The 16,184-nt window shown below is 38.6% G+C and overlaps 1 protein-coding gene across 1 annotated transcript in view; it reads left to right on the forward strand.

The window, feature by feature from the left end:
- Sepsecs (Sep (O-phosphoserine) tRNA:Sec (selenocysteine) tRNA synthase) overlaps nucleotides 1–16,184 on the forward strand; it is a 41,377-nt gene that overhangs the window by 15,300 nt on the left and 9,893 nt on the right. Inside the window, exons 7-10 of the mRNA XM_090343755.1 lie at nucleotides 601–730; nucleotides 1,179–1,270; nucleotides 12,263–12,356; nucleotides 14,945–15,035. Coding sequence (XP_090199881.1) covers nucleotides 601–730; nucleotides 1,179–1,270; nucleotides 12,263–12,356; nucleotides 14,945–15,035 — 407 coding nt within the window. The remainder of the gene's footprint in view (nucleotides 1–600; nucleotides 731–1,178; nucleotides 1,271–12,262; nucleotides 12,357–14,944; nucleotides 15,036–16,184) is intronic.

Below are 16,184 nucleotides of genomic sequence, written 5' to 3' on the forward strand. Positions count from 1 at the left end.
TTCTTCACAGGGATTGTGAGGATTGATGGTTAAAGCGTGAAAGCATTGTATGCTAAACAGTTCTGCTTATAAGGAACACTATTTCAAAGCATGGTTTAAAAACAAAAAAACAATGACACATACAAAGAAAATAATCTTATTTTATTGCTGTGCATTTTTTTTTTTAGTTTTTGCTGATCCTGGGCTGATGATACTTAAGAATGTGAGCTTCACTCAGCTTTGTTGCTTGTTGCTGGTGTTTTGCCATTTGAGCCATACCTCCAGTTAAGCTTTTTGATGGCTAGTTACACATGGAGTCTGGCCTACTTTTCTTCACAGACTTAATGTGGAACCTCCATCTTCTAGATCTCAGCCTCTTGAGAAGCTAGAATTCTAGTCATGCACCACCAGTGCTCAGTTTCTATGCATTGTTTTACTGGTTAATTTAAATTATAGATATAACGCATGATAGGATGTTTTGAAAAATATGTGTTGTGAAACATCCAGTTAACGTAGCCTTTACTAAAATATGTACATTTTTGTTGTGTTGTTTATTTGTGAATAGCAATTGTTTTCTGTCCTGGCAACTAATATGAAATATTACATGTCATTTGATTCTAGGGTGCTCGGGTTGGTAGAATTGATGCTTTCGTTCAGAGTTTGGACAAAAATTTTATGGTTCCAGTAGGTGGCGCTATAATTGCTGGCTTTAATGATTCCTTCATTCAGGAAATCAGCAAGATGTATCCAGGTAAATAAATAAGGTGTTCCTCAGAAAAAGTAGCTAACAACAACAACAAAAAATTAATTTATAAATAGGCTTCTTTAAAAAAACAACAATAACAGAAAAGCAACTTAATGTTGCCAGGCCCTGGTGGCTCATGCCTTATAATCCTAGCTACTTGGGAAGCTGAGATCTTAGGATTGTGGTTTGAAGCCAGCCTGGACAGGAAAGTCCTGAGATCATTATCTCCAATTAACCATGAAAAAGAAATAGCTGGAAGTGGATCTGTGGGTTAAATGTCTACCACTGAAGGACAGCATCTAGTTTTTTGAGTTCAAGCCCTAGGATCGGCATGTGTGCACGTGCACATGGTGTGCGCGCACGTGCACACACACATACACAAATACACACAAATAATATCTAAAAAGTCTCCCCCACCCATCCTCTCAATGTAACATATCCATCTTTATTTCAGGAAGAGCTTCAGCTTCTCCTTCTTTAGATGTCCTTATTACTTTGTTATCACTTGGATCAAATGGCTATAAGAAGCTGTTAAAGGAAAGAAAGGTAAGTTCCCCTTTAGATGTAGAATAATGCTCTCAACTAGAACAGTGCTCCAAATGTCCCTGCTTATGTGATCCGAGGGGATTTACTCAAATCTGGTTTTCAATTAGTCATCTTGTCTCTTCAGATATTCTGAGAAATGCTGATTGATTGGTTGATAGACTGATTTCTTTGAAAAACTCTTGTATCAGATATTGTTCTTTTCTTCCTTCTCCTTTTTATTTTCGTCAGTCTTGGGTCTTGAACTCAGTGTCTAAGAGCTAGCTGTCCTTGGACTTTCTCAAGCGTAGAGCTCTACTACTTAAACCACAGCACCATTTCCAGCTTTTCCATGTGTGTGGTACTGAAAAATAGAACCCTGGTCTTCCTACATGCTAGGCAAGCACTCTACCAGTAGGCCAAACTCCTGGCCAGCTAAAGATTTTTTTAGGGCCAGGTGTGGTATTTTATGCTTGTGATCCTATCATTTTAAGAGGAATAGATCAGAAGGGTTGTGGTTTTAGGTCAACCCTAGAAAAAAAATAAGATCCCCATCTAACAAAGTAGAATCCTAGATGTATGGGAGGGGTAAGTAGGAGGATTGAGGTCCAAAGCTGGCCCCAGGCACAAATGCCAGATCTCATCTGAAAAATAATTGAATCAGGAAAAGACTGTTTATTTGAAATAGGGAAGGAAAGGAGAAAAACAAGATGATTGGGAGGGAGTGAGGGAGGGAAAGTGGGAGAAAAACATGGGACAGGGTATCAGTGTTCAAGAAGTAATGTACCCACTACCTGACAAGTATAACTGTAACCCCTATACATTACCCTGATAATAAAATACAGTAAAAAAAGAGAAAGGGCTGTTGCTGTGGTCGAAGTGGTAAAGCACCTGTGTAGCCAAAACAAAACAATAACAGTAAAAATTTATTTGTGAGATATCCATCACAGGAAGAACATTAGGCAGAAGTGATTAGGTGATCCTACTAAAATAATTTTTCTTCTTTGTTATTGTTTTCTTCTTTGTTTCTGGGGCCCCGAAACACTTTTTTATATGTATATAATGTTATAATATTAGCAGTCCCTAAAATCTACTTTATATATTTTAAAATATATTATTATACATATCCTTTAACAACTTTATGATGAATACATAATAGAAGTTTAATTTTTTTTTTGCCAGTCCTGGTCTTGAGCTTGGGGGCCTGAACGCTGTCCTTGGACTTTCTCGAGGCTTGAGCCTGAGCACTTGAGCCTCAGCACCACTTCTGGCTTTGTGTGTGTGTGTGTGTGTGTGTGTGTGTGTGTGTGTGTGTGTGTGTGTGTGTGTGTGTGTGTGTGTGTGTGTGTGTGTGTGTGTGTATGTGTGTGTACGTGGTACTGAAGAATCGAACCTGGGTCTTCGTGCATGCTAGGCAAGCACTCTACCACTAGGCCAAACTCCTGGCCCTGAAGTTTAAAATTTTTTTGTCATTTTATCCCAGTCTTTTTCCCCCTAGTAAATTCATGCTATGGGTAAGCAGTTTGCTTTTTTTTTTTTTTTTTCTCTCCAGTCCTGGGCTTGAGCTCAGCGCCTGAGCACTGTCCTTGGACTTTCTCAAGGCCAGAGCTCTACCACTTGAGCCTCAGCAACACTTCTGGCTTTTTTTTTCCTGTGTATGTGGTACCAAGGAATTGAACCTGGGTCTTTGTGTATGCTAGGCAAGCACTCTACCACTAGGCCAAACTCCCTGGCCCAGCAATTTACTTTTTATTGGGAGGATATTTCTTAAGGTTTGTATGGTAGAAGAAACTATAGTGATGTGCAAATTAAAACAATAAGATACCACTACATACTTATTGGAAGTGCCAATGTTTTTTTGTTGTTGTTTTTTTTTTTTTGCCAGTCCTGGGCCATGAACTCAGGGCCTGAGCACTGTCCTTGGACTTTCTCAAGGCTAGAGCTCTACCACTTGAACCTCAACACCACTTCTGGCTTTTTTTCTATGTATGTGGTACCAAGGAATTGAACCCAGGTCCTCGTGCATGCTAGGCAAGCACTCTACCACTAGGCTAAACTCCAAGCCCGCCAATGTTTTTTTTTTAAAAAAAAAACATTTAAAAAAACAAAAACAAAAATACCCTGACAGTGCTAAATGCTAACAAGATCTTTCTCTCCTGCCTGCCTGCCTGCCTTCCTGCCTGCCTTCTCTTCCTTCCTTCCTTCCTTCCTTCCTGCCTTCCTTCCTTCCTTATCTCTTTCAAGTTGAACTCATATATACTGCTGCTAGGAATCTAAAGTTGTACAGCCATTCTGGAATACTCTGGCAGTTTCTTGCAAAGTTAAACATATACTTACTATATAATATAGCCATCCTACTTCTAGCTGTTTTGCTCAAGAGAACAAAAGCTTAAGCCTATAAAAATTCTCTATATATGAATGTTTATAGTGATTCTCCTCATAATTGCCTAAACCTGGAAACAACCCAAAAATCCATCATCTGATGAGTAGATAAACAAACTGGTACATCCATACTCAGCAATAAAAGGAACAAACCACTGACATATGCAACAAAATAATGACTCTCACATGCATTGTGATAAATGAAATCAGCCCATCTGAAAGACTCCATATTGCATGGTTTTACTTACATGCTGTAGTCTTTGAAAAGACAAAAGTATAGGAAAAAGACTAGTGGTTACTATCTGTGAATTATACCCCAGAGGTTTACACAATTTATTTTTATAAATTTCTAAAAGTAATCATCATAGTCATAGATTTTGTAGCCAAGAAAAGATAGATCATTGCAGAAACTGTATATGATCAGAGGCATAAGATGCTGATTTCTCTACACAGAAAACCTGTCCTGTGTTTACTTGAAATTCTGGTTATTTTAGGTGCCAGTGGGTCTTAGTTCTCCTGTAGCTAGTTGTCTCACTTCAACCTGTAGGTTTTATTTCCTTATTTCCCTATGTAAGACAATAAAATATTTATTAAAATAGAAGTTGCTTTCTGGGCTTTTGTAAAGCATGTTGGCAGTTTAGGAATCAGTTATTTTGCTGAGTACTGGTAGGTAGCTCACTCCTATAGTAATGTAGCTTCTTAGACTGACATCTTATGATCTTGATTTGAGGACAGTCCTGCAGGAAAGTTTATGAAAGTCTTTTTTTAAAAAAATTTTCCCTACTGGTCTCTTGAGTCTCTTTGTGCTCATCTAGTACTCTACCCAAGACTAGCACTCTACCACATGAACCACAGCATCACTTCTGTCCTTTTCTGAGTAGTTTATTAGAGATAGGAATCTTATGGACTTTTCTGCTCCAGCTGGCTTTGAACTGTGATCCTCAGATCTCAGCCTCTTTTTTTTTTTTGCCAGTCCTGGGCTTGAGCTCAGAGCATGAACCCTGTCCTTGGACTTTCTCAAGGCTAGAGCTCTACCATTTGAGCCTCAGCACCACTTCCGGCTTTTTTCTATGTATGTGGTACCAAGGAATTGAACCCGGGTCTTTGTGCATGCTAGGCAAGCACTCTACCACTAGGCCAAACTCCCGGCCCAGATCTCAGCCTCTTAAGTAGCTAGGATTACAGACATGAGCCAACAGTGCCAGCTATGAAAGTCTTATCTCCAATAAACTACCAAAAAGCCAGAAATAGAGCTGTAACTCAAGTGGTAGAGTGCTAGCCTTGAGCAAAAAGAAGCTCAGGGACAACACCCATGCCCTGAGTTCAAGCCCCTTGACTAGCACACACACACACACACACAATCAGATATTTTCTAAGATGGAAATTTTTCTTTCAAGTTGGTGGTCTCTTCATTTTCATCAATCCTCATATCCCTGTCATTCTGTCTAGACTTTGAAGAATGACAAGCCCACTTAACATAGTATGATCTAAAGTAAGGAACAGTTTGTTTTTCTTTAAACTGAAAGTAGGTGAAGTTGAGTGTAGGAGAAGTTGAGTTTAGTGAAATGCATATTTAATTTACTAGGTATTTATTGATCATGTATCACGTGTGTGTGTGTGTGTGTGTGTGTGTGTTTGTACAAGTATGTGATATGCTTGCATTGGGTATGCCAGCAGTAAAGAAAAACATAATCCATAAATTGTAACATTTCCACAAAGGTAAAAAAGTCTATGGGAATGAGAAAGAATAGTACTGGAGCTTGAACTCAGGCCCTTGTTCTGTGGCTTGGCTTTCTTGGTCATGGCAAACACATTTGTGTACTGTCTCTAGTTTGGCATTTTGCTGGGTAATTGGAGATGTAAGTATGTAGAATTTGCTGCTTGGACTGGCTTCTCATCAGTATGTTCAAGTCTCAGCCTACTGAGTAGGTGGAATTATAGGTGTGAGCCACTGGCACCCAGCTTTTGTTATGAATTTAATATTCTTTTGGAGACATAAGATACATGCATACATATACTGAAGATTTATGAATGCAAATGAGTTAAAATGATATAAAGAACAGTTATTGTGCCTTTGAGAATACTTCCTGCCTACTTTACTTGCCTCAAGATTTTGGAATTTTTGATACTAGTGCTACCTTTGTGGGGGGGTGTTGGAGTTTGAACTTGTGGAATTGAATCAAGTGCTCCTCTACCAGTGAGCTATGCCTTCAGTGCTTTTTTGTGAGTGTGTGTGCTAGTTATTTTTCAGATAAGTTCTTGCTTGCATCCAGACATGCACCTAGACCTCCGTTTGCCTGTTTCATGTCATAGCTAGGATAAAAGACTTATAATATGACCCCCAGCTCCACTGAGGTAGAATCTCTCAGACCTTTCTGCCCCTACTAGAACTACTATCTTAGAACTATAGGCCTAGAACTATAGTCTTCCCAGTCTCAGCTCCTCACAAAGTTGAGATAATAGGCATGCTCCACCGTGCCCATCTATGGGTTGAGAAGGAGTTGCAAACTTTTCTGCCTAAGCTAGCCTTGAACTGTAGTCCTTACCCTCCCACATAGCTATGATTCAAAGCATGAGGAGGTATGCTTAGTATCTGTCATCTTTTACAATCTTAAAGAGTACTTCTGTGTCTTCATTATTATTATTATTTTGTTTTTTTTGTCAGTCTTGGGGCCTGAACTCTGGGCCTGGGTGCCGTCCCTGAGCTCTTCAGCTCAAGGCTACCGCCCTACCCCTTGAGCCACTGCACCACTTCTGGTTTTCTAGTGGTTAATTGAATATTAACTCACTGTTATTTAGGTTAGTTAGTACCCAGGCTGGCTCAGTTCTCAGATCTCAGCCTCATGAGTAGTTAGGATTATAGGTATGAATCACTGTTCCAGGTTATTTTGTCTTTTGGAATTCAGTGTTTGACTTTAAAATTTTCAGTTGCTTATAGGTGATTCTAATTGTCCATAAATGTATATATTTCCTTTACGTGAATGAAAATCCACTTTCTTTGAGAGTGTACTACAGGCATGTGTAGCTTAGCCAGTGAATGGATCAGCAGGCAGCACAACTCTGCTTTTATTATCATTGAGGAAGCACTATAGAAGAGACTTTATGTTCACTGGTATTCATGAATTAGATGGCTCCATCACCATGTGAAAAGGTACTTCTGTTTGTAACATCTAGAACTCTGTTCTTTTCCTTTTATTTGGGTATATATAGAAGGGAGGGGTAAATAGGAGCAGGATAAGAATTGCGCCATGACTGCAATGAATTAGTACATGTCTATAGATGTCCTGCGTGTGTCTACATGTATGTTTGGGATTGAACCCAAGTTCCTGTGCATGCTAATAAGCAGGTGTTTTACCACTGAGCTACAGCCCCAGCCCTTGGTGTTTTGTTTATTTTTACCCTGAAAGCTCTTTGAGGCTAACATCAAAGTCAGTGGATGGGGAACTGACATTTTTCTGAATGTTTGCTATATGGCAAGAGCAAGATCATTTTGTATCTGGTGCCAGAACTGCTTTAACCTCCCGTATGTGAGGCTGAAGCCTGTGCTCTTGGGTCTTACTGCCATCTTCTCACTGCTCGCAGTTACTCAGAGAGCAGAAGGGTGATCAAGGAGCCATAGGAAATGATTGATCTTGTGACCCTCCCAAGTAGAGAGGTATTTAAAGCCCCGGAGGCTCTCTAGTGTGCTAATTGGTTTTACTTAAAATTGTAGAGAGGTTACTTAGAACTAAGACCATCTATCAGAATAAATCTCAAAAATATTGAGATGATACTTTGAAAATTCTGTCATTGTAAGTAAATTCATCTTTGCTCTCTAACAACTTCATTCAATAGCTTTTCTGTTGACAAATGTGGATGTCCTCTATAAACCATAATTGCACATCTGTAGCATAAATATTGCTTTTTTATTGGATTTGTTGCAGAAGCCTTTTTTTTAGATGGACTTGCTTTTGAACTGTGAAAATTTAATCGTGATAGTTTATTGGTTCAGCTCTGGAGAAGCTGAGGCAAAGCTATTTTGCTCCAGCCAGAACTATTTATATACCATCACTGAGAGCTGCTTTTTATATTTGGTGCTATGTGTACTAAAAAAAGAGTGTTAAAGGCAAACTTCAGATTTCTTTTGATTCTGTGCCCTTATTCACCACAATGATATTTTTAGAGGCTATTTCATCTAGCTCTATCTTTTCAGAAAAGGCTTTATCTTTTTCTCAGTAATGGCAGACAAGAACTCAGCTTGAAGCCATCCCTTCTGAAGACTTCCTTTTGGAAGGGTGAAAGGATCAGAGAGAGTAGAACTTTGTGTATGAATTGAGCCTCTTTGCCCTTAGCCCCTTTCTGATCAGCACATTTGCTTCATAAGGAGAAGAAATGACCAAGAGTTTCACAGAAGAGTTCTTTAAGAAAAGAGGTTAAAATACAAGAGGTGTGGTTCCTTTGCATTTTCTCTATGCAAAAAGAAAGACCAGTCTTAGATGTTGAGCCTTACTTCTGTTTTGTACCTAGAGAAAACCATTATTCTGCTCAGCTTTCATTTTAGAAGAATGCTTTCCTGAACAGGGCGGCAGGTAATCATTTATTGTTGCAAATATCTGCTGAATTGGACAAGTGCAGAAGAGGAATGACAGCTCACTGACTGCTCCAGCAGCTAGAATTTGTGAACCAAAGCTTAGAGGACAAAGAGGAAGTTTTTAAAGTACACCAGACTTGGAACTTGCAGCTTCTGTTCTATAACAGAGCTAAGTTTGGAGACATTAGGAGATCTATAGCTTTAGAACTGGAGTCATTGAATCCCCTGAAAACGTTGGATATCAGGCTGGGAGATGGGGCCTAAGCAGCTTGAGCGTAGTACTTTTACCACTAGCCAAGGCCTGCTGAGTGTACATGGATCCCTGGCACTGGCCATAGTCAAGGACATTTAGTTCTGTTTTCCTCAAATGTGGGCTTGTGTGTGTATGAGCATGTACCTTCATTGTCGTCTGTCCATCCATTCAGGCTATCACTGAAAAAGCTTGCTTGTCATGGTTGCCTTTGCTTTATTATCCACCTCACAGAACATATTATAATAATATATGGAGTACCATTTTCATCTTAACCTGTAGTAGGAAGCTGGTTACATAAGACTTTTTTTCTTTTAAAATTTACTAAATTATGTATATTTGCAGATTCTGGGGAGAGATGGTCTAGATGTTGGGTTTCCTGACTGCAAATAGCTTGCAAAAGGCCATTTGAAAGACAATGCTTAATATAATTCAACTTCTTTTCCATTAACACCTTGAACTATGGTGTAAAGTTTTGTATTATTATTCTAAAAAATATAGCTGACATTGGCATTCAGGTATATAGTTCAGTTTATCTTTAATGAAAGTTTTAAAATCAAGTTAAATACTGCACAAAGGACATAGAAAATCAATAATATTTCATTTCTTTTAAGTAAGATCTTTCTATATACATTTGCTTGGGTTGCTTATAAATTTCTTCCATCTCAGAAGTATTTTAGAATAAATGTCAGTTATAGATTTAACAGTAGCAAAAAACAGTGCAAGTTCTATAGTACCATTAATATATCAGGTAAAAAATTGCTTAGCTAAGTATTAGTGTGTGATGCAGTACAATCTCCTAAAAGATATTTTTTAAATGTAGTGATATTAAAAGGAGGACATCAGTTCATAGAATTTTGTAGAATTTAGTGTATTGCACGTTGAGATACTTAAAGTTTCGCTGCTTGTTGGCTTACCTAACAGAACCCTTTACACAAAGTAAGAGATACTATACATATTTGATATTAAATGTGAACAGGACTCAAAAACATTTTTTCTTTTACCTAATTCCTCCCAACTAATGGTATGTGAGATTTAGTTATCTTACTATTATCTTAATAATGATATCTGTCCTAATAATGAGCTACAGTTAAATTCAGTTACTGAATTCTAGTTGGTTGTGGTATCTTGTAATTCTAGTGCTCAAAACGCTTAGGCAGGAGAATCTGTAGTTCAAGGGTAGTCTGGGCTATGTAGAGACTCTATATCAAAAAACAAGCAAAACAAAACAGTACCCTGAATTCTGGTGGCATTAGCAAGAGACTAACAGCTAGTTTAAAACTAGTTTATTAAAGTATTAGAAACTGAACATTGAACAAATTCAGTTTTCTTATGGTTATGTGTGCATCGCTAAGCTTTAAAAGCACCCTCTAGGGGTATTACTAAGGAAACATTTTCTCATTTGTTTTTTTCTTCAGAATAGCTCACTCAAGCACAAATTAAGTACTCACAGGTTCTTGACCACATTTCTGTTTAGTGTGTCAGCTAAACTAGAGAGAAAATTATTTTATATTGGTTTTCACCACTGAAATAACATAAAACTTTGCTTTAATAATATATGCTTAAGATATGCTTAAGGGTAAATTAAAGATGGGGATGCCAGTGGCTTACTCCTGTAATCCTAGCTACTCAGGAGGCTGAGATCTAAGGATCGTGGTTCAAAACAGGCTCAGGCGTGAAAGTCTGTGAGACTCTTAATCCCAGAAAACTGGTGTGGCACTGTGACTCAATTGGAAGAGCACTAGCCTTAAGCTGAAGAGCTCAAGGACAGCTCCCACGCCCAGAGTTCAAGCTTCGTGACTGATAAAAAAAAAATTGCCGGGCCAGGAGTTTGGCCTAGTGGTTAACGTGCTTGCCTAGCATGCATGAAGACCCGGGTTCGATTCCTCGGTACCACATACATAGAAAAAAGCCAGAAGTGGTGCTGAGGCTCAAGTGGTAGAGCTCTAGCCTTGAGAAAGTCCAAGGACAGTGCTCAGGCCCTGAGCTCAAGCCCAGGACTGGCAAAAAAAAAAAAAAAAATTACCTGGCTCTTAGATTATCAGATTTATTTCTGCTAATAAGAGCTTGATAAATTTGAATATAAGGGAGAATTAGACAGATGCCTCTTAGGACATTAAGGAATAGTATAGATGAAGAAAATTAACTAAATGAGATATATGGCTATTTTTTAAGAAAGTAATAAGAATTTAAGATTGTAAGCTAGATATTGTATTATAATAATTAAGAATTTATCATGAAACCTGTGAGCTCTGTCCTTTATTAACTCGGATAGAGAACTAAAAAATTTTTTCTCTAATTACTATGAGAAATTGTTGCTTTAAAAAATTCCATTTGTGCTGGACATGGTGGCTCATGCTTGTAATCCTAGCTACTCAGGAGGCTGAGATCTGAGGATCACAGTTCAAAGCCAGCCCAGGCACTAAAGTCCTTGAGACTCTTATCTCTAATTAACCACTGAAAAACCAGAAGTGGTGCTGTAGCTCAAGGAGTGGGGCAGTAGCCTTGAGCTGAAGAGCTCAGAGACAGCGCCAAGGCCCAGACAGAGTTCAAGCCCCACAACTGACCAAAAAAAAAAATCCATTTGTTTATTTAATGTTCTGTTTTCTGAAGGAATATTGCTCTAAGCCACTAAATCTTTTGTATTAAGAAATGATGCTTCTAACAACTTTTTTTTCCATTTCTGAAAATGATGACAGTTGTCTTCTTAAATATTTCTCTATTCTTATTTATGTTTTAGAATTTTTGTAGAATTGATCATTGGAATGTCAAAATTATGCAGTGTCATTGATAAATTATTAAATAAATTGGATCTAAAGTAGCACTGTGGCTCAAAGTGGTAGAGCACTAGCCTTGAGCTGAAGAGGTTAGGGATAGCGCTGAGGCCCAAAGTTTAAGCCCTACAACAGAGAGGGGTGGGGGGGAAGGAAGGGAAGAAGGAAGCAAGGGAAAGAGAATATATTCGTGCACTACTTCTGTAATGAAAATTTATTTTTTCTTAAAGCAGACCTGCCAGCACGGTGGCTCACACCTGTAATACTGGCTATTCAAGAGGCTGAGATCTGAGGACCCCAACTCATAGTCAGCCCAGGCATGAAAGTCTATGAGACTCTCAGCTTCAATTAATCACCAGAAAACCAAAAGTGGTGCTGTTGGCTCAAGTGGTAGAACGATAGCCTTGAGCCGAAGAGCTCATGAACAGTGCCCATGCCAGGTTCAAGCTCCATGACCCACAGAAGGAAAGGAAGGAAGGAAGGAAGGAAGGTCGGTCCACAGCTGTCAGACTTACTGAAGCTGCCAGTAACTATGACTGACAGGGGATAAGATCTCTTCTTGTCACTGGAAGAAGTGTAGGGAAAATGGCTGGAAGTGTGGTAGGCAGATGGGGGAATGAGAGTCATAGAGCAGGGTTTGTTGGTTGAGTCATATATTTGGCCTTAAAAACTAAAGAGTGTTTTTTGTAGTTACAAGAGAAAGACTTGACAGAATGGGCAAGATCTAGCTCTTGCTTTTGAAAAAATATACTGGCATCTATATAGTGTATTCTGTATAGGGATGGAGGTATAGTCAGAGAAATCATTTGTTATGCCATTACTGTGTCCACAGGTGAGATGGATGGCTGCTTGGATTAGAGTGGTAGCTCTTGGCTGGTATGTGGTACATACTTCTAATCCCAGCTACTGGGAATGGAGACTAGAGGATCAGAAATCCTCAGCTTGCACAATAAAAAAACCAACAAACAAATAAAATAAAAATACCAAGGGTTTACTGTGTTTATTTGGTTGTTTTAAGTTATAACATTTCCTTCTTGCAGGAAATGTTTTCCTATTTGTCTAACCAGCTGAAGAAGTTGTCAGAAGCCCACAATGAAAGACTGCTGCAGACGCCTCATAACCCCATATCATTAGGTAACATCTTTCCTTAACAAAAGAAAAACAATGCTTCTCATCCTGCTCTAGGAGAAAATTAGTATTTATAGAAAATACATAATACATTTTTTTTATTAGTCTTGGGACTTGAACTCTGGGGCCTGGATGTTGTCCCTGAGCTCTTCAGCTCAAGGCTGCTGCCTTACCCCTTGAGCTACAGCATCACTTCCGGTTTTCTGGTGGTTAATTGGAGATTAGAGCCTCTCAGACTTTCTCATCCTGGCCTTGAACTGTGATCCTCAGATCTCAGCCTCCTGCATAGCTAGGATTATAGCGATGAGCCACCGGCACCCAGCTTTGTAATACATTTGTGTGTGTGTGTGTGTGTGTGTGTGTGTGTGTGTGTGTGTCCGTCCGTCCATCGTGGGGCTTGAACTCAGGGCCTAGACACTGTCCCTGAGCCTTTTTGCTCAAGGCTAGGGCTCTACCACTTCAACCCCAGCTCCACTTCTGGCTTGTTTTTACTGGTTAATTGCAGATAAGAGATTCACAGACTTCTCACCCCCCACCCAAGGTAGCTTTGAACCATGTCCTCAGATCAGTCTCCTGAGTAGCTGTCACCTCGCTGTAATGATATTTATAAATTCATCCCAGTGTTGACTTGAAAATTGAAAAAGTTAACCTTTAGAAATGTTTTTTTTCCTAAGAGAAAAACCTATCCACTGGAAGACTCAGAATCAATATTAAATAGAATGAATATGCAAAAGGTAGCTTATGTTATATTTCTAGCTCAGATGCCTACATCTCCAGGAAGACCTCTATAAATAATTATTGAGGGGCTAAGGGTAGTATCACAGCTAATTTTCTTTAGCTGTCACATGTTAGAGAACTCTGTTTATTATAATTTGACTTTTTTGAATAAGGACTATATAGCATAATTCAAAAGCTATTGAAATGATAATGTGAACATTTTATACTTTTTCCCATATATTTTTATTGTAATTAATAGAAGGGTTACATTATATTCACCAGATAGAAGGTGCATTACTTCACAAACATTGATACCCTTTCTCATGTCTTGGTCCCAATTTCCCTCCCCCTACCCATGACTTTTATAGTCTTTAACTAGCTTAAAAATCAACATCATTTGAATAGATACAGAAAATGTGGTATATATATATACAATGGAATTCTACATAGCCAACAGACAAGATAAAATAATGACATTTGCAGGGAAGTGGATGAATCTAGAGCGAATCATGTTGAGTGAGACAAGTCAAGACCAAAGGAACAAAAGGCGTATGGTATCCTTAATATGTGGTTATTAGATCCAAACAGTACAAGAGCGAGGACTCAATATTTGCATAACCAATGCTATGGACGTGGTACTGGAAATATAAACACAACTACATAGACATAAAAACTTAAGACTTTATAGGCACAATGTTTTATTACATAGATTATTATGTATCTATGACATACAAACCCTCAGCCTAATTTTGATTGTGTTCTAAAATCTAAGTGCCAGTGATTGTATATAGAGATTCCCTTCTTGAATACTTGTTTGTTAAACATATCATTTGAAATATGATGTAAAAGTCAATGTTAATAAATTCTTTAATAAAAAAAATCAACATTATCTTTTAATTTAGATATAGGAAGTGCATATTTTATATTTGCCATATATCTGAGAAAAGTGAATCACTGAAGTTGAAATGGAGGCTTATTTATATAATGAAAGCCATCTAATTAGCAGTGACTCACAACTGAAATTCTTAGCTACTCAAAAGGCAGAGATCTGAGGATCACAGTTCAAAGCCAGCTTGAGTCCATGAGACTCTTATCTCTACTTAACCACCAGAAAACCAGAAGTAGTGCTATGTATGGCTCAAGGGGTAGGGTGGCAGCCTTGAGCCAAAGAGTTAAGGGACAATACCCAGGCCCAGAGTTCAAGTCCCATGACCAACAACAACAACAAAAAAAACCCATCTAGTCCTTGCTAGCGAACAGATATGATGCTGGGTAGTAGGAATATGAATTCTTCCATGTCCTAGCCTCTAACCTTCTTTTTGCGATCTCTAAACTAGCCATAATGATTCATCATATACAGAATTATTAGAAGCTAGGTGGAGATTATGTTTGTAAAATGAAAGGTCAGTAGCATAGGAAATCAGTCTTCAGTTAAGGATAGCTATAATATTGATAATTTGTACAGACTGCAGTGTACCACTTAGTCTCCCAATGGTAATTTCCATTTCCATATGTAGGTGTTGCTCTGAATCATATATGCATACCTATATACACATACATACATACATACATACATTCTGTGTATATAAACCTTGATTTGATTGAATTTGAATAAATAGCCATACTAGTTATGTCATTGCTCAATTTAACTGGATAGATTGCATTTCTAGGTGATATGAAAATTCTGTTTCTAATTCTGAACATATTAACGTACATCACTGTATGTTCGTCTGATGTGCAAACAGATCACTGCTATAATTATTACATTAATCTGATATTGGGCTCATTGATAGTGAATAAAGAGTAATCTCTCTGTCTTTTAGTGATGTTTGTGTTGGTGAACCAAAGCTTATTGTGGCACTTTTTTTCCTTTCTAGCTGTGACACTTAAGACACTAGCTGAGCACCATGACAAGGCTGTCACTCAGCTTGGGTCGATGCTTTTTACCAGACAGGTTTCTGGAGCCAGGTAAGAATGTTCAAAAGTATGTTTGCCTTTCAGAGTTAACTCTAATAAGGTACCTCTCTTCAACAAGGGTCCCCAAAAATTCATTGTATACTAAAAGGAAGTCAAGATAGAGGACCTATAATACTATTATCCACCCACTTATGATGTTTTATGACTGACACTCACAGAAAGATATGTGTTGTAGTAGGCAAACAGATTCATTGTCTCTTTTTTTATTGCATTTTATTGTCAGGGTGATTATAGAGGGGTTACAGTTACAGTCATCAGGTAGTGGGTACATTACTTCTTGAACATTGATACCCCTTCCCATGTTTTTTCCCACTTCCCCTCCCCCCTCATTGTCTCTTGATACAGATTTTCATCTCATTTCATTTCCTTTATTAAATGATCTTCAGTGATGTCTCACTATGATATCAGAAACAAATGTTCTTCATTCTGAATTTAACTAAAAAGTTAGAGATTCTGCTTTCCAAACTAAAAGGGTTATGACCAAGTACTGCCTTAGAAGTACCTACTGATTTCTTTTTATAAATGCATGGCATACAATGAATCTTTGCTGTTGATGGTAATGGTGGTTGTGGGATTTGAACATTGTCCCAAGGGTCTTCAGCTCAAGGCTACTGTTCTACCCCTTGAGCCACAATGCCACTTCCGGTTTTCTGGTGGTTAATTGGAGATCAGAGTCTCACGGACTTTCTTTCATGCTCGGGCTGGCTTTGAACTGCAATCCTCAGATCTCAGCCTCCTGTAGCTAGGGTTACAGGCGTGAGCCACCATGCCCTGCTATTTTTTTTTTTTTTTTGGTCAGTCTGTGGGGCTTGAACTCCAGGCCTGGGCACTGTCCCTGATCTCTTCAGCTCAATGCTAGTGCTCTACCGCTTGATCCATGGTACCACCTCCAGGCTTTTTGGTGGTTAATTGGAGATAAGAATCTCACAGGTGGACGTGACATGCCTCAGCTGGTTTTGAGCCACATCCTCAGATTTCAGCCTCCTGAGAAGCTAGGATTAAAGGTGGGCCACCGGTTCAGTGCCAGCTGGAGTCTCATACTTTTTGCCCAGGGCCAATTGTGGACTGTGATCATCCTATTGCCTCCTATAGCTGGGATTACAGGCACATACTATTATACCGAGTACTCTCCTATGCTCC

Source organism: Megascapheus bottae, chromosome 13 (genome assembly GCF_031878675.1).
Source record: "Megascapheus bottae isolate mThoBot1 chromosome 13, mThoBot2.hap1, whole genome shotgun sequence".
NCBI lineage: Eukaryota > Metazoa > Chordata > Mammalia > Rodentia > Geomyidae > Megascapheus > Megascapheus bottae.